This window comes from Scyliorhinus torazame, chromosome 16 (assembly GCF_047496885.1).
Source record: "Scyliorhinus torazame isolate Kashiwa2021f chromosome 16, sScyTor2.1, whole genome shotgun sequence".
Taxonomy (NCBI): domain Eukaryota; kingdom Metazoa; phylum Chordata; class Chondrichthyes; order Carcharhiniformes; family Scyliorhinidae; genus Scyliorhinus; species Scyliorhinus torazame.
In genome coordinates this window covers 145,314,503-145,334,367 of record NC_092722.1, presented here as the reverse complement: position 1 = coordinate 145,334,367, position 19,865 = coordinate 145,314,503, and the positions used below count along the sequence as shown (strand labels likewise).

The following is a 19,865-nucleotide window of genomic DNA, read 5'->3' as shown; positions in this document are numbered from 1 at the left end:
CAGGTCTCACCTTAATTAACCCCCTGCTCTAAGCTAAACTAACCCCCCCCCCCTCCCCTTCTGCTGACGATTAATTTTCCGCGAAGATGTCGACGAACGGTTGCCACCTCCGGGCGAACACTAACTGTGACCCTCTTGTTGTGTTATGCTGCTTCGGATAACACAGGCTGCTACTTGATGCAGTCTCAACTAAAGGATGCTCCAGACTCTGAAATGAGTTCAACGTGTTTATTGAACTATTAACACAGTTCTCAAATGAGTTCGACTCTCTGCTAATCTAACTGTAGTAACTCAGTCTAACTGTACCAGCTTGCTCTAAGCCACGTGCTGGGCTGTGATGCTGCTGATCAACCCTGTCTAACTCTCTAGATGTCTGTCTGTGGAAAGAGGCAGTGTGTGAGTGCCTCATCCCTTTTATAGTGTTTATGCCATGCCCCCTTGTGGTGATGTCACCTCTGAGTGTCCTGACTGCCCATTAGTTGTGTCCTATTCTGAGTGTTCATTGGTTGCATGTTTGGACACATCATGACACCTCTCAAGGCGAACTTGATTTTCTCCAAACAGAGAAAGCTAGCCATGTCCGATAGCCAGGTCTCTGTCTTTGGGGGCTTTGAGTCCCTCCAAGCTAATAGTATTCGTCTCCGGGCTACCAAGGAAGCAAAGGCTAGAACGTCTGCCCCTTTCTCCTCCTGGATTCCCGGGTCTTCCGACACCCCGAAAATCGCCACCTCTGGACTCAGTGCCACCCTTGTTTTTAACACCGTGGACATGACATCTGCAAACCTGCCAAAATCCCCTAACCTTTGGACATGTCCAGAACATGTGGACATGGTCCGCTGGTCCTCCTGCACATTTTTCACACCTGTCTTCCACCCCAAAGAATCTGCTCATCTGGGCCACTGTCATGTGAGCCCGATGAACAACCTTGTATTGTATCAGGCTGAGCCTGGCACATGTTGCGGACACATTGGCTCTACTCTACCATCCTCTATCCTCCCAGCTCCTCCTCCCACTTGCGCTTCAGCTTCTCTGTCTGCATCTCCTCTGACCCCTTAAGTTCCTTGTAAATGTCCGAGACGCTCCCTTCTACTATCCACCCTCTGGAAACTACCCTGTCCTGAATCCCCCTTAGCGGTAGGAGCTGGAAGGTTGACACCTGTTTACGTAGGAAGTCCCGCACCTGCAGATACCTGAATTTGTTTCCCCTCGCCAACCCAAACTTCTCCTCCAGCGCCCTCATACTCGGAAAGCTCCCCTCTATAAACATATCTCCCATCCTCTCAATCCCTGCTCTCCGCCCTATCAGGAACCCCCCCATCCATACTAGCAAGCCGGTGATTATTACAGATTGGGGACCAGACCGATGCCCCCTCTGCTCCCACATGTCTCCTCCATTGCCCCCAGACTTTCAGGGCCGCCACCACCACGGGGCTGGTGGAGCACCGTGCCGGTGGGAACGGCAGAGACGCAGTTACCAACGCCCCAAGACTGGTGCCCTTGCATGAAGCCTCCTCCATACGCTCTCGTGCCGACCCCTTCCCCACCACCCACTTCCTGATCATGGCTATATTCGCCGCCCAGTAATAGTTACTCAAATTTGGCAGTGCCAGCCCGCCCTCTCCCCAACTCCGCTCAAGCATTACCTTCCTTACTCGCGAGGTCTTGCCCACCCAAACGAAGCCAGTGATCACTTTGTTGACCCGTTTAAAAAAGGACCACAGAATAAAGATGGAAAGACACTGAAATACAAACAAGAATCTAGGGAGGACCGTCATCTTCACCGTCTGCACCCTCCCAGCCAGTGACAACGGAAGCCCGCCTCATCTCCAAAAATCGTCCTTCATTTGGTCGACTAGTCGGGCCAGATTTATTTATGGAGCCGGTCCCATTTCTGCGCCACTTGAATGCCTAGGCACTTAAAGCTTCCCCCTACTAATCTAAACTGCAACTCCTCCAATCGCCTCTCCTGTCCCCTCGCCTGGACCGCAAACATCTCACTTTTCCCCATATTAACTTACACCCCGAAAAAAGGCCAAATTCCCCTAGAATCCTCATGATTTCTTCCATCCCCTCTATTGGGTCGGATACATACAGAAGCAGGTCGTCTGCATAGAGCTGTGCTCCATTTTCTCCCCCCCCCCCCCCCCCCTCCTCCCCCCCCCCCCCCCCCGGCCTCGGACCAGCCTCTTGAGGCTCTCAGAGCAATTGCCAACGGCTCTATAACTAGCACGAACAACAGTGGGGAGAGGGGGCATCCCTGTCTCGTCTCCCGGTGCAGTCTAAAATAGTCCGATGTTGTCCTATTCGTCCGTACGCTTGCCACAGGAGCCTGATACAGCAACCTGACCCAGTCAATAAAGCCCTGCCCAAATCCGAACCGTCGCAGTACCTCCCACAGATAATCCCATTCTACCCGATCAAAAGCCTTTCCTGCATCTATTGCGATCACTACCTCCCACCTTCCGGGAGCATCATGATCACGTTTAACAACCTTCTTACATTGGCCACCAACTGCCTACCCTTAACAAACCCCGTCTGGTCCTCCCCAATAATGTCCGGAACACAATCCTCAATCCTGGAGGACAAGGTTTTGGCCAGCATTTTAGCATCCACATTCAACAGGGATATCGGCCTGTAGGACCACACAGCTCTAGGTCCTTCACCTTCTCCAGGAGCTTCTTCTGCTGGTCCCTGAGCATCCCCACCTCCAACTCCACCGCAGTTTGATGTCCCTCCTGCTCAGTCAGCGCCTTCTCTACCTTCTGGATCACCCGATCTTGGGCGTCCAATCTAAGCTCCAGCTGCTCAATTGACTCTTTTATCGGGTCCAAGCAGTCCCGTTTCTGCTTAGCAAAGCCTTCCTGAATAACTTGCATCAGCTGCTCCGTTGACAGCTGGGTCGACAAACCAGAGGTCCGGTCCTCCGCCATGCTGTCTCCTGCTGCAGCTTCAGCCCAAGCCTTCTCTGTCTTTCTGTTTCTGCCTTTACGAGCACTTCTAGTCCTTCTCTCCATGCACCGATGTGGGAATTCAGTACACAATTGCCTCTGTCATCAGTTTTACAATTCAAGTCAGGTAGAAAATCGGGAGGAAAAGGTCCAAAAGTCCGACCAGAGGGGGAGCCACCAAATGTACAACTTACTCCTTCATAGCCGCCACTTTAAGTCCCTCTGTATAATTTTTAACAAGTGATCTTATTTTCGTGCTTTTCATTTGGCTGCCTGGGGAAATTCCTTAACGTAATTGGCTGCTTGATCAAAGGGCGGAATTCTCCAGCCGCACTTGCCCGGCGATTGGAAATTCCCGCCGAAGGTCAATGGACCGTTAAAAGGTCCGCATCACGCCCGTGGCAATCTTACGACGAATCCAGCTTAACGTTTCCGTTGTCGACATGATGTAGAAATATTTGTTGCATTTCCAATTTCACCAAACATGTTTACAAAGATGCAAGTCATTTATATATACATTTTGTGTGAGTTTGAAAATATCATGTGGAGCTGCACTTCTCAAACTTTTTTGCCTGAGTCCCTAACAACAGGATCCTTCGTGACCCATGCTGCCCAAACCTCGCAAGCCACTATTTTCGCTAACCTTTAATGTGACAGGTGAGACTGCTTGGTCCCCACGATCTCACTTGCTTTGTCATTTAATGTTACATTTCTGCTAAGGACTTCAGCCGATGATTTAAGTTCTCACTGCATCCGTTGAAAAAAATCAAGAGGTTTGTCCTTGAACTCACTGTGCTCAGTCTTCAAAAGCCTTTGAAGTTTTGAGGGATTTAAACTTTCATTTGCCAGTACTTCCCTGCACATAATACATATGGGCTTCACGTCCTGATTTGCATTGGCACAATTAATAAAGCCATTCCTTAAAAAATCATCCTTATGCTGTTTTTTTCCTGATTTCAGTTTATTCTTAATGGCATGTTCACCAGAGGCCTGGAGCTCTGTCCTGCTGTGGATTTTCCTGAGCAGCTCTCTCCAGCAGACCCTGGCCTATTTGTGGCTCTTTATTATGAAATGATCCATTTTAAATTCTTCAGTCTTGTTATTTGCTTGCTGCTAACAAAATGGAGGCATCTCTCTTCAGCCCTGGGCATGTGACGTCAGGGTATGGGGTGTGTGACCTGCCCTCTGCCGCCACTCCAGGCAGCAAGACTCTTTTGATTTAAAAAAAAAAATCTGCTCCTGGGTCAGCGCGCTGACGTCAGGAGGAGGCAGTCTGCTCCGCTGGGCTCCAGGCTTGCACACTGCTGAGGGAGCATGTATTCGCAGGATGGTCGGCATTTTTTAAGCCGGTTGCAGCCGGCATTTTTAAAAGCCGGTCATGGCCGTTGGGCACTACGTCCTGCAATCGGGAACGCAGCGATCCTCCCTACTCCCTTGACCCACCTGCGGGTCACGACCCTGCGTTTGAAAATGACTGATGCGGAGGATGCACTGACGTTTCACTGCTCACTGTCCGAGGTTTGAAAATGTTACTTATATGCATTTTTGTTACACAATTCATAAAGTAATGCATTTTTGTACATGAAATCATTGTGTTTTATTCTTGCTCTGGAAATGTAAATCGCGGTGTTTTGAAACTGAGACAACACTGAAAGCACTGGTTTCCAGTGATATGTTAAATGCATTCTGCTACTCTTTATGGTAAAACAAAGGAATATGAATGTTCAATTTTTTTTACCACAACCCTGTAGTTCCATCATTATAAAAATAACATTGTGCCATTCAATGATCACAGTGAGCAAATTTGGGAGATTCGAATGTTTTTCCATCTTCTGAGATTTACTGCATCCAGTTTCATTGTAAGGAATTTACAGATATATATTATATATATTCAGCTGCATTTTGAAAATCTAATCTCTCTCCTGCTTGAGCCTTACCATTATAAACACATGTGGTTAAAGCCTTAAGAAAGCAGAGATCGGGAAGAAAAACATTCAGCCCATCAAACCCATTCTTTCCGACTTCCAAATAAGCCAGCTGTCATGAATCCTACCCAATTCATTTCACCTTCTTGAAGAAACAAATTTGCAAAGTTTCTCGCTATCCCCACAAGATGAATCAATCAAAACTTCAGAATAATTATTTAACCTAAATCGGATATTATTTGACATCAGGCTGTGTTTGTGATGAATTCAATATCCATCGGGAAAATTAACATCTGAAATTTGCCAAAATGTCCACACTTTTTCAGGGAGAATAGCATCTATACAGCCCCTTTCATGATTTAAATACTTCCCATCGCACTTTGGAGCCAGTGAAGTACTTTTGAGGTGTTGTTGCTGTTGTACTGTCGGAGGCTGATTAGCCACACGTGACCAACTTCAAACCTTCGTACAAGCTGAAAATTAGTTTGAAATTGTAATCACAATGGGCATACATGCTGCATGTCTGAATCCAGCATATGTAAAACATAACTGCTCCTTTCACAGCTACTTCAACACTGCTGGGGTTGATTCACATGCCAGCGCAACAGATTTGTCTTTTGTTTCGGTGCAACATCGTGGGCCGAAGGGCCTGTACTGCGCTGTATTGTTCTATGTTCTATGTTCTATGTCTCTGCTTTACATTTACCACAAAAAAAATGAATTTAAAATATACTGCGCATATGCAAAATAACACATGCCCTTCCACACCTCGTACATTTACAAAATGTAAAAAATGGGTTTTGATGAACATGTATCATTTTACTTAACCTGTGTGATGTGATCAAGGTAAATGACTGGTACAAGCAGCTGAAAGGGTAGGGGTAAAGGGAAATGTTTTTGTTCCAAATCTGTTCCAAATCCAATGAGTTGATTTCCTGAAACTAATCAGAACACAGCAATGTGTTTCCAATGCGAATGCTAACTTTACTATAAATGTCCTTTTGACAAAGCTGAAATGTTCACATGTGTGGCCGTATTTCAAATACGAAATATCACACCTGCACTTCAGGTAGCAATATCACAACTATCTCATTCAGTCTCACGCCAGTCTATGAAATTTGTAGAACATAGGAGATATATGCTGCAGCTCTATATAGCACATAAAATGGCAGTACACCAAGGAGCTGCTGATGATGGGGCGGGGTGGGGGGCGGTGTGTGGTGTGATTGAGGAGAGTATTCTGAGAGTATTGAAACTCCAATTCTGTGTTCAGTGTGAAACAAACCACACTGGGAGAGTAAACCTGTGCTATCTATCTGCTGTTTTATATTTACCCATGCCTTGTCTGTTTGCTAAAATATTTATTTGCAGCAACTGTCTAATTGCTAATTCATTAATCATTATGATTTTAGAGATGATAATTTAGACAATATTTATGCCTTCCAAACCTTAAGACAATGTTGTGGCCTGCACAATTGGTATTTTACAATATTGTTTAACATCACTAAAGGAGTATTAAATCTTATTTTTAACATAACAAGGCATAACACAACTTGAATTAAATGATGCCCAGTCATATTGAGGCACGTTTTAGCTGCCTCTGTCAATTAATTAAATATTTTAAAACTCCAGGTACTCTCTGCATTCAGCCGCATATACTTGCAAATGACGAACAAATGTTGTATTCCAAAATTGCATATAAGTTTCATTTTGCTCCTGGTTGTTATTATGACATCTGCCAGATTATTTACAAGTTTAGTTAGAAGCAATATTGGGGATGTATTGAATCTGAAAAGACTGTATTTTCACAGTAACTTCATTGCAGTGTTAATGTAAGCCTACTTATAACAATAATAAAGATTATTATTATTTTCTGAATTAAGCTATTCAGATAAAACTCAATTCCAAGTTGTAAAACTCGATTCCAAGTTTTACAAACTTTATCAGAAATGAACTATCAGACTCTCCTAATAGACTGTTAACGTTTTATGCAACTTACTGCACAGTTAAAATGTCAGATGTGATAAATATCATAACTAATTTATTAATTATATAATTTTCTGATATTTCTAACACTTTGAATTGCACTAATGGATTATGACCATTGCTGGTTATCTGGTAAATGGCTACATGCAGCACTTGTAGGTTATGACAAATATTGGCAATCTATTAATATTCTTGCCATGGTGAGCAACATCACTCTTTGAGGAGTCACTGCATAGTCAGATGCTACCAGTAAAAATACATCTCAAACAGTAATAAAACCAACATACTGAACAAAGCATGAACCTATATGAGGGAACAAATTCAACACTGTAATTTGTGATTTTTTTAAACTGCTCTTACTATCCTCTCGCAGTTTATGATGTCACCTAATTAGACTACAGCTTTATATAATTCACAGCTAAATATCCCTTATTCCCAATATGGACTTTATTCTTGTTTCAGCTGTGCTAAATTCTGTGAGGTAGTTTTATAGCTTTGAGGTGATATTTTTAATAAGTGAAATTTAACAGATGTATAATTATTTTTTTTTTACATTAATCTCAGGTGCCAATTATTGTGCCCTGTCACAGAGTGATCTGCAGCAATGGACAGATTGGTAATTATATGGGAGGAAGAGGAAATCACCTCAAACAATGGCTACTGACACATGAGAAGCTTCTGAAAGAGAACCGAAACACATCTCAGGGACCTTGTCCAATCCTGCCACACAGCTAGAATGTACGCCAACAATATTCAGAATAAAACAAGCTCTTAACACATCCACTATTATTTAGGGAATTTGTAAATATTTGAGTGACTTAAAAAGATAAAAGAAACTTGAGAGTCAGATGCGTGGTGGCACCACTACTATATTAAAAAGCCTGGATCTATCCTGAGGGACGGTAGCCTTTCTTGTTTTTACATTTTACAGAAGAATGAGTACAGAGATCTGTGCATGTTGTGTATGTATGTTGTTCCCATCTACAGGCTTTTTTGTTCTATTTTTAATGCCCATTAAAGCAAGGATAAGGGAGTGGGAGGGGCATGGCAAATGTTAGGTGCAACTGCCCCTCTAAGGAAGCATCTGGCTCACAGAGGGGACAGCTGACAATCTGGAGCCTGCGTGTTACTGGGAGCAAACTAAAATCCTGATGCTTCAGCTCACACCTATTTATTCTTGCACTGCATTGTATTTGTCCAGCATGGAAAACTGTACCTCAACCAAATGAGTGTCCTGTCCTCTTTGATGTCTGAGCTACTGAAATAATATTTTTCATAAACACTTTTCGCAAAAAATGGTCACAAAAACATTGAAAGGGAAACAGTTTTTTTGCTTGATGCCAATTTTAAAAAGTTTGTCACAGCTTTAATCATTACAACAGGTTTTTTTTCCCAATTTGAAATGTACGTTTCAAGTCTCATGGGAAACTTCTGCATTGTGTTTGTGTGCTTTTAGCAGTGGAATCCTTTTGCAGCAATTGAAGAGACTGTTAAAAGTTTCTCTTGAGTTGTGTATTTCTTGAAAACTACATGTGATTATTGAATTTTGGCACAGAAACAGGCTGCTTGAAGCTGAAGAAAGGCAAAGATTGTATATGTTTAATGATCAAGAATAAAAATTACTTCAATTATATTCATGGTTTATTTTCACTGATATTCCAGGGACAGGCTGAATCACAGACCAAAACCATATCTTGGTTAGTAATGTTTTTTGGCGCCTGCACTCTTTCATTCATGGAATCAGGTTAATAATTTGTGTGTTTTAGTTTACAGTTGTCCTATAGGTTCTTTTCCCATGGAAATTATTTTATTGGTTAGATGATTAGATTGCAGAGAGGGAGCTCTCACTGGTGTAGACGTTGTTTGAGTAGCGACAGTTATCCTGCCCGGGGGAAGATGCATTTTCCTGCCCTTTCATGCTCCCATTTGTTCTCAGTGTTAGTCAACATGAGCACATGCAAGGATGTGATAATTAGTTTATTCTGAATGCATAAAAAAGGGATTTTTTTTAAAAAATGCACACAACTGGACAATGTTATTTGGGGGAAAAAACTTGTGTTGCATAATCACAAATTGTGGCAAATGTGATTAATTGCAGAATAATCAGGGAAAGGTCGCAAGCTGCCACACATTTTCGCAAACAAGTACCTCTTCCTTAAGAACTTTGAAGTTGCAGTGAAGATATAAGGGGACAGATAAATTACATACTACATTGGGACTGCCACACAATTGATACAATAGGATTTCAGGTTGTTACACAGATCAAACGTGATAGCCTTTAAATCATATCAGAACAAGATACCTATGCTATAATACCGCATGTGGGAACACATATATGGGATAGAAAAGAGCATGGCTTTTCACTTTTTCATGTAACATGCAAGGTTATACATTTATCAGATATTCAATAGAATCATAGAATTTACAGTGCAGAAGGAGGCCATTCGGCCCATTCAGTTTGCTGTTTCTCTTGTAATGGTGTGTAGCCTTAGTAACCATGTTTGGTTTTAAGAGGACTGGATTGTATAAATACATAGGACACAAGCGAATGAATAGCCAATTGAAATAACTACATAATATAGTATAAATGTGTTTTCTCACAAACACCATCATCAGTCAAAGCATGAAAAATAAAGTGTCTCTGAGTAAATCATTATAAGTCATCTACTTACACCATGGATGTGTTGTGCGTCGTACTTTAAGGATGTTGAATGTGTAATCAATGACTTGGAGTGACTTGTCCTTATATTACTGTTTTACAGGGTTTTTTTTTTAGCTCCGCATTATTCTGTGCGTAAAAGTCATAAAAATAGATATCTTCAATTTCCTTATTTGTAACGTGGCCTACTTGATATTGATATTTCAGTTTTTAGTGGGATTCATTTAAGGTCTTCCTTCAATAATAAATGAAAGATAATTCATTAAAATAGTTTCTATAAATAAAAGATATATCTGACTCTGAAAAATGTAATTTACTTTCCAGTCTTGACAGTGTGTCTTCTCCCAGTTCATCCAAATTGTGGTTCACACATGTTAATAATGGTTCCCTGAGCATCGTTTTACCAATAGAGGGCAGTAGAGTTTAGTGGAATTACATTACAAAGCAGACTACACTCACAAGAGCATCCACTCTCAATTATTTCTGTTTTAACCTACAACTAGAACACAGAGTAGCTCAGCAAAAATTTATACACTGATTTATGTTGCATGTTTTCAGACAAATTGTGTCACAAACTCATTTCTTCATATGCAGTCTCTTGTTTTGACTGTGGTTGCGCTTAATGCTGAGCAACCTGCCGCAGTCAGGCAGCAAGATAAAGAATGGCCCTTCTTTACCTACTGATTTCTGATATTGCTAATGATGCCCAGGCTGCAGACTGGAGTGAACATTAATGAAGGGTGCTGTGACACCAGAACCTCTAGGGGTTTTAGTTAAAAAGAGAGGCGAATGTGTACTGCCACTTAGGTGTACTTCCAGCTTGCCCTCTTCAACCATTATTGCTGATTTCACCTTGTGATTTTTTTTTAATACTGAACATTATTCGGCATGATCTTCCACTATGAAATACTTGACTCTTGTGGGAAGCTGCAAAGTAGTGCAGGAGCTAATGGTGATGTTGTTAGTCCAATTGTTGAAAGAAAGAAATGTCCTTCAGCCTTGGAATTGGGTTCCAGTGACCTATCAGATTTCCTCCCCTTCAGTCTTCCAGTGCTTTGAACTGCTGACATTGAGACACTGTGCAGTCAGGCACGACAGCTGTTTCTGCATCATCTAATACCAACACATGCTGTTTTAGACCATTTTGAGAAGGAAAGATAATGAAAGATTCAAAAATAATATTTGTTTTGGCATAGTTATCTTTATAATAAAATAGATGCCCTTGACCACGGAAATACTGGATTTTGAGATAGGGTTAAGTTTGTTGACAGACTACGTGTTGAGGTTTAAAAAGATCTGAGTGTTTTTTTAACTTTAAGCTGCTCCACAGATCCAACTAAAGGGTGACTGCACTTTGCCAGTGCGAAAAATATCAGCGCATTTTGTAACAGAGCATATTAATGATGTACGTCGCCAAGTGTATTTTGTAGAATTATAATACTGCCTTCATTTAGAAAATTCTAACACTGCTCACATCCTGCAGAATCGTCAATGGAAGCATCAAGTGGGAATGAGCAAGTCAAGTAAATCAACACAGGTGGATTTTGTAACTCACTTCAGCACCCACACCCCCACCCCACCACCACCCCACTACCACCTGACCAGGGCAGTCGGCTCTACGATACCTTTTTAGATACCTTTTGAGGGCAGCATGGTAGCACAGTGGTCAGCACAGTTGCTTCACAGCTCCAGGGTCCCAGGTTTAATTCCCAGCTTGGGTCACTGTCTGTCCGGAGTCACGTTCTCCCCATGTGTGCGTGGGTTTCCTCTGGTTGCTCCGGTTTCCTCCTACAGTCCAAAGATGTGCAAGTTAGGTGGATTGGCCATGATAAATTGCCCTTAGTGTCCAAAGGTTAGGTGGGGTTACTGAGTTACGGGGATAGGGTTGATGCGTGGGCTTAAGTGGGGTGCTCTTTCCAAGAGCCGGTGCAGACTTGATGGGCCGATGGCCTCCTGCACGGTAAATTCGATGAGATCTAGGAAGCATGTGGCCAAAGTCCAAAGTGCGCAGGCTGGAAGTCCACAAAGGGAAGAAAACCATATTGAAAGTATATTATAATCCCCCAGAAAAAAAGTTTTTCTGCTTCACCAATATTTACATTAAGTTAGTTACTCTTGATGTGTATGGTATTGCTGTACATGTGAAGTGGGTTTTTACACCGACCAGGCCAGTGATGAGAAAATAATTTTGTGACAACAACTTATTATGCAGTGCACTTTCTGAACTATTGCAAAGCAAACAAAAATAAAAATTCTTCCCTGCAACGTGTTCAAAGTATGTTTAAATATTCAATTGCAACCGAATCATTGAACCCAAAAGTAGCATTTAAACCTTTGCTATTTGAATAAATTTGATTGCAGTGAAAATATAGGTTAATGAATAAGGGCGCGATGATGATGTGATGTCTTTGCGATTATTCTGACTGCATCAACTTTGAGAGAGAAAAAACACATACTTTTCTAAATTGTTATTTCGAAGCTTAAATGTTGATGCATATTTTCATTTCCTTCAGAGTCTGCTAAGTGTTTCATCAGAACAGCTCCTGGTCTGTATGAAACTGTAGAGGTGACAGTAAAATACTTAGGTTGAGGCCAAGTAGTGGAGAAATTGCAGGTACTGATGTGTCTTTAAGTGACTGAGGGCAGTAGTCCAAAGTCTTCTGGACCAAGTGGCACCAGCTGCAGACAGATGGAGCATGTCTGGGCTCCATCACCCTCAGGTCTGCACCAGACAAGAATCTATATATTAGGGTGGGAGAATGGATAAGAAAGTAAGAAATGGCCACTGTGCTGTAAGGTGAAAATTGAAATGCATGTGGCATGCTGACATTTGAAATGATTTACGAGTGGCTATTATTAATTGTGCTTTAAAGTTTACATGTGATGCAATATAATTTAAAAGATGTAGAGGAAAAAATCATATGTAAACGATAATTAAGATCAATCGCGTACAGTTCTATAAAAGCGATCTCGGCCAAAGTATTTACAAAGTGTTCTGTTTTCTTTCTTTTTAAAAAAACACTCACTTTCCTATCATTGTTGATTTCACCGATGTTTATTTCGATCCCTGAATTTTAAAAAACATTGTCCAGAACCAATTTTTTTCTTTCCCCCTGTACATTGTTAAATCGCTTTTATCTGTATTGAAAAATCATCTTTAAGCCTGCATTTTAAATGTTATTCCAGAAATTATTAATCACACAGCAATCATTTTATGTTTACATTTTCTAACTGTGTGTTTCCAATGCTCTGTTTTGCTGTCTGTCACTTGCTGCTATTTTCACAATCCTTATCTGATATTTTACAGAAGTAAAATTAAGAATTATTATGCATTCAGGTGAAAGTCTTAATAATTGTTCTTCTGCTGAACTGCAGATGCTACAATGTATTGTACTGATATAAGTGAACACCAGTAACAAAGAAGCTCGAAGCTTAATCATAGTAAGATCTACTATTACTATTAATTCACTAATATAATCAACTTGAAAATGATTTTCTACTACCTATTTCCAAATTCTGATGTTTATTAGTGAGTCGTGAATAGAATTTTTAACTCAACGTAAGAAATAGGAGGAGCAGGTCACATGGCTCCTTGAGGCTGGTCCGTCATTCAGTAAGATTATGGCTGACTTGTCCTTGGCCTTTATCCCAATTTCCTGCCTGTTCCACATAAACGTTGGCTGGGATTTTCCACCAGCATGGGCGGGATGGGGAAATTTGGAGAGTGGCCAAACATCAAATGACTTCAAGAATCTGTCTGTCTTGGCCTTGAATATATTCAATGACTCTGCCTCATGAATTCCGAAGATTCACAAATCTCTCAGAGAGAAATTCATTCTCATCTTTGCTTAAATGGGTGTCCATTTAATTGGAAACTATGACCACTGGTCCTAAATTCACTGAGAAGGGGAAACATCCTATCAGCAGCTGTCAAGTCCCCTCAAAATCCTATCTACTTCTGTAGAATCGCTCCTTATTCTTCTAAATGCCAATGAGTGTAGCGGCCAATCTTCTCGGCTCAAACTCTCCTCACAAGAAAATGCCTTCATCGCTGGAATCAACCTAATAAACCTTCTAATATAAATATGTCTTTCCTCAAACAAGGCCAAAACTGTATGCAGTTATCTCAGAAGCTTTTCGCAGGAAGAAAAACCTTACAACCTGATCATGTCTATACTGACCATGAATTATGGCCGCCCCATATTGATTTTAAAAAATAGCAACACACTGCCTATTTACTTAATATCCTCCATTTGCTATCTGTGTGATAAGTGATGTATCTTCTGGCCAGGAAAGTAATACCTAACTAAAATTAATCTAGCACCAAATCTAACTGCAGGTGATTATCATTTAATGGATCATCGAAAAAAGACACACATATGGAATATAGAACATAGAGCATACAGTGCAGGAGGAGGCCATTCGGCCCAATGAGTCTGCACCGACCCATTTAATCCCTCAGTTCCACCCTATCCCCGTAACCCAATAACCCTTCCTAACCTTTTTGGTCACTAAGGGCAATTTATCATGGCCAATCCACCTAACCTGCACGTCTTTAGACTGTGGGAGGAAACCGGAGCACCCGAAGGAAACCTACGCTGACACGGGGAGAACGTGCAGACTCCGCACAGACAGTGACCCAGCAGGGTATCGAACCTTGGACCCTGGCGCTGTGAAGCCACAGTGCTATCCACTTGTGCTACCGTGCTGCCCGTGTTTGTTTGGTTCTGAAGCTTCACGGTCACGACAAACCACGATCATAAATCACAAACACCTGGGTTCTTCATGCATGTAAAATAATTCCTATAAGTTCCTGTTTATATATATGATCATGATACATACATTTATTTTGAGAGGCGAGTTTTGAAAACAAAATGGGGTAAATCTGCAACCTATTGAACATGAAGATAACGTAATTAGCTTTGTGGATGCAAAATACACATAATTCCCAAAGGTATTTGTTTTTATTCCAATCAGATTAACGTGATTGATACTACAAGACTGCAGTCACTTCAGAATTTTGTTCATGTATGATCATGATCACAGTTCTGTCTTTTGATCATCCTCCCAGGACTAGGGAATAATGCAGTGAAAACTGCTGTATTCCAAGTTGGGTTTGTGGAAATGAAGCAGAGAGCGGGGGGGGGGGGCTTCTTTCCATTCTCCCACCCATGAGCTTGGGTGTACAGTTAATTGTAAGCTATTCTTGCTGGCCTTACCATAATTCATTGAGTTGCACTGGAAAGTGCATGTGTGCGGTTGGTTGTGATCCCTTGGAGAGGCTGAGGTGCCTCAGGACCAAAACACAGTAGCTGTGCTGGAGTCTCGCTTGCCAGTGCTCTCTAGCACTGATCTCTCCGCTGTTACCCCAGCTCGCTGTCCAACCTCAGAATGGGAAATCCCTGATTCTACATTTTGCCATCAGGGGACTGAGCCATAGTCCAGCCCTCGTGGCTCAACCGCTTAAAAGGCAAACTCTTGTAATTGACAAGGATCCAGTGAAACCAGGACACCAGCACTTTCCCGCTGAGTCTGCTGGCACCTCACCAGAGTTATTGCAGGAGACAAGAGGAACAGCTGAGGAAACCCAAGAATTCCTTACTGCAAAGGTACTCATGTAAAATAATGATTTGGTTGAGATATCAAAGTGTCCAGATTACCTATCTGTGCCAGAGCACAAGTCAGCACTTTTAGGATGAAAATTGGGACAGGAGGGCATGAAAGTTAACAATCATTTTTTAAAAATATGGGTGTTGAAACTTTTAATGTCATATCTATATATATATATATATATACATCTCTATGCAAGCACTTTCTTACAAATGGTCAATTTTCAAATGTTGCCAAGATATTCTGTATGTCTTCATTTGTATATTCTAAACTCAAGTCAACCATATTCAAAGAAAAATGTTGCATGCCAGAAAGCAGAAATTATGATAAAATGGATTCAGATTTCTCACCAGGCAACTGACTTGCAGTTTAATACCCAACAAAGTCATGTAAAAATAGCAAACGTTACTGTGAAATCAGCAAAGGTTTTGAGGCCTCTTGAATGAAAAAATAACAAATAATTCTAATGCAAGGCTGCATATTTGCTGTAGCCACCTGTTAAACCTCTGAACGGGATAGAGTGAGTCTCTCCCAGAGGACTTGGCATAAAAATTATTTATAGGATGAAATTTTCCGAGACTCTGCTTTCAGCATCGGGCCTTCCAGGCAACAGATGGGGTTCGGAAAACCAGGCCCATGGCCATGTGTATCCAATTAACAGCACACCCAATTTCCCAACAGATGATTTTGGCTACAAAAAGGAAATTGCACTACCTGCATGCATCAGACTCATTTACATTAAATATTTGTTCTCATTATAACAATGCTGAAATTCCTGACTCACAACCCTAATGTGTAAATAGGGTTTGAACTCAACTAATGTTATGGTGACGTCTGGGCATTAAACTATCATTGTGCATGTCATGGCCACTATCCAAGTAGCAGTCAAAGTTCCTTCTTCTTGTAGTAGTCCACAGTATACGCAATGTTGAAAACAACAGAAACACTGCAAGGGGACAGCTCTTCGGAAACCAAGGCTAAGCCTAAGAATCTGTTCTTCCAGATCAGTTCCCTCTCCCTCTTCCTATGAGAAACAGATGACTTGCAGCTTTGACATATTGAAACAATGTGCCTAACAAAAGGTCATCAAACTGAAACGTAAACTCTGCTTCTATCTCTGCAGATGCTGTGTGATCTGCTGAGTATTTACAGCATTTTCTGTTTTTATTCCAAAGCACAGTGTTGGATGAAATGCTTCAAATGGTATCTCCCAGTGTGCACTAGAGTTCTTCATTTAGGTTTGTCATGATGACTCCAAATGTAATTGTGCAGAGGTGAGGCACACTTCTCATCACTTATATCAGCCTCAGCTGTAACCAGGTAGAAGGGATTTAGGTAACTGCATTGACTTGGTTGGTAACCTCACTCCATGCAATTTGCCACTGTGATTTTACTAGATGGTGGTTTCCAGCATCAACTAGATTCACTTGCTGCAGCGGGATCCTTGCATTCTTAGCATTAAAGGGAGACATGTTGCCCATGTGACTCCACGTTAATACTATGACTGGCTTCTTCACTTTCCTAACACTGCCGTAGGTTCCTTTTTTAATAGATAGTGGCCCTGCTTTGAAAGCTGCCGCGTTGCCAGATTTTCTGATCTTCAGCTCTCCATGCAAGTTCCTCTCTTGCCTGCAGTCTATTCAAGTTATGGAGAAGGATTGTCCCACTGGCAATTTGGGCCCTATCTACCTTCTGCACTGCCAGGTCCCAATGGGCAGCTCAATACTGCTAGTCCCATTGATAGAAATCAGGGCTATAGGATAGATTCTTCAGTGTGGCCAACGTAGATAGCTGACCCGATTTGAATATTAGCTTACATTGTTTTCAATTGTGAAGCATGTATTTTTCATACATTACTGACTCGAATCCAGCAGAATAGCGAGTGAAAGGTTTCTCCATTTAAAGTTTTTGTCCCTTTGGCACGTAAAATTGAACCGGGAAAACTTTCCTGCAAAACTCTTAATTTCCAGATATAAATGACTGCAAACAACTTCAGTTGTGTAAACTAGCATATAATGTTCGTGCAAAGCCAAACCTAAAATCTATGATAGCTTCTTAACACATTAAACAGTACTTAGTTTTAAATGTGTATTTGTGCAGCAGTCTGTTAGACTAATAATGTTATATGGAATATGGCAGTGTCAAAACCATCTTAAGCTCTTCTCCAGCTACGCCTTAATGCATTTCTGCAATTGTTAATGGCCTGCCCTAGAGAACATGTATTAAGGTAAAAATATTAGAAGCTTCTAATTCAAAATAAATCTACTTAGATGACCTTTCTTCAGTTATAATGTAGTTTATATTTTAAAAGCAGATGCATTGAACTGCAGTATTATTTTTCTTTAAATAATGCTTAACAATAGTAAAGATAAAATGGCAGCACCATTGTGGACTGAATTCAGTGTATGGTTTTAGCCATGGTGGATTATTAAAACTCATTTTAAAACCGCTTTTAATGTTAAGTATAATATACATAAGTTAATGTCGCACTCATTAAAGCAGGATGATGATATAAGCATTCAACTGATGTGCCAACAGTTGCCTTCCAGGCAAGAATGGAAGTAGATATAATAGACGTTGAACACTTACTAGCATTGTACAAAGTGTTTGTACAACAATTGATCACTGAAAGCAATTACCTTGCAAAAAAATTGCTTCCATTTATCAAGCAATTATTACATTTTTCAAAATTGTTCACCCTTGATCTGAACTTGCAGCAATAGTAATAGTGTAATCCCTGTATAATATCTTGTGGTGGATGAGGATTTTTATGTTTGAAATGAAACTGAATGTGCTGTTTCCCTGTGATGGTGGATATGAAAACCATTAATAATCTATGGTTTTCTTTCACTGTCATCTGATACATAAATTTTAAGAAATCGTGAACAAATTAGATGTTTCCGAAGCCCAATTACTACTGCAGCTATCCCACAGAACAATATACAATATTTCTATTTTAAAAAATTAAGAAACCTGAAACTTATTAAAGATCGAAACATCTTTTTACGTGCTCTGCTGGAATTTGCCAGGATAACTTTGTTGTCACTTTTAAGCTGTAAACATTTATTAGTTCATTGGTTACTACCTACTGAGGATTGTGTTTCTGTGACACAAACCTGTCTTCTCATCCTGTTCACATTAATTGTGTACTTAATCTTGTTCAATTAAGCATGTTCTTTTTTTAATTTAATTTAATATAATGTGTTATAGTCACACCAGCTATGGAGTAGTAGCATTGTTTTTCGAAAGCTGCTTTGTTTAATCTCTGTGAGGTCAAACATCTAATTGTCTGTTTCTCAATTACAAATTCTTTCAACATTTCACTTTGTTAATAGATAGATTTTATTTGTTCGACAATAGTAGTCCAGATTCTTTAATGTGAAAGAGGCCCAGCTTCTTCACCTCATACAAGTATACAATCTAAGGGTTTTTATTAAATTTTTACATTAGACAAACATATTTTTGTAGGTGCAACAGATACATTTCACACGTAGTTTGCTTGGAGACAGACAAATCTTATAAAAGCCAGAGATACTGCTGTGGCAGTACTTAAGTGGCTAATCCACATGACCTCTGACCTTCACCGTGTCATGTGACTATAGATTTTCAATACTCCTAGGATCTGTGTCACCCATAACATATTTTGCACCACATTTAGAACTTCTATCGGATGAATCTCTAAAGACTTGTGCATTGAAACAAATAGGAAAATATGGGATTGGGTTATGTATTCATTTTTTGAATGGTGGATGTTCTCTGATGAGAAATTGACAAAATGCACAAACTGGTATAAATTTAAAGAGGTGCTCTACTTTATACTATATGGCACAATAAAAGAAGTGGATGTAATTCATATTGGTACCCTTTTTAGATGATAATATGGTTCATTTCAAAGCTGTGGTGCATTTGCACTTGGCATACTTAGTCTATTTAAACACAAAAATAAAATCTCCCTGCATATCTTAAAATAACTATCTTAAATTGTTTGATGAATGTTTCATTAAAACGAGGGTTGAACTGCATAATTTAATATTCATGATCCTCAAAAGAAAAGGCCCATATGAAAGAGAAAGGCAAGGCAGTGATCAGCCTCTTCTGCAGTGCTGGGGGTAATTCCAAAGATAATCCACTTCCAGTTTAGTTCTGACATAAATTAACACTATCAACAGGCTAACTATTGCCTCTCGCTCTCATGCACCCATAATAGGCAAGTACCAGCAGGCTTAGTGGAAGGGGTAAGGCCAGTCTTGAAAAGAAGATTGCAAATCTTGGCAGACTTAAGATCACCCATGCTTTGGTCTTTCTTCTAATTAATCTAATTAAAGTTGAGTTGACCAACCTGCATATTAACGCATATTCATTTCTTGGTCCAACTATATGCAGAATTGGTGCCAGTTTATGTGTTACTTACTAACGTTTTGTCTAGGGTCGCAATTCTTAGCAGTGAGTGCCACTCTTCAGAATGCTCTAAAGTGCTCCACTGAATGCTGTGATGTGATTCTGCCTCAATGATTCCTTATATTGTGAGCTTGTAATTGACCCATATCTATTTCATAGGACACCTTTTTTTGAGGGCTGTAAATGTTATACTGTGGAACTCAAACCTTATATTAGCATGGTCAGTTATCAATTTGTGATCAGATGTTTCCTTCAGGGATACAAAATAAAACCGTAAGTATGTATAGCTTGAGCAGAATTCTTCCTGGAAGAGTTTTGCCTATCAAATAAATTCTGCTG

General features: G+C 40.5%; 1 protein-coding gene across 5 annotated transcripts in view; it reads left to right on the top strand.

The window, feature by feature from the left end:
• Positions 1-19,865, top strand: part of mgmt (O-6-methylguanine-DNA methyltransferase) — a 735,973-nt gene that overhangs the window by 612,175 nt on the left and 103,933 nt on the right. For 4 of the 5 annotated variants that reach the window (XM_072479179.1, XM_072479180.1, XM_072479178.1 and 1 more), the window contains one exon: positions 7,424-8,492. The exons of the other annotated variant lie outside the window; for it this stretch is intronic. In XM_072479179.1, the coding sequence (XP_072335280.1) occupies positions 7,424-7,594 (171 nt within the window). In that variant the 3' untranslated portion in view covers positions 7,595-8,492. Of the gene's footprint in view, positions 1-7,423; positions 8,493-19,865 lie in introns of those variants that run through there. 5 annotated transcript variants of the gene reach the window in all.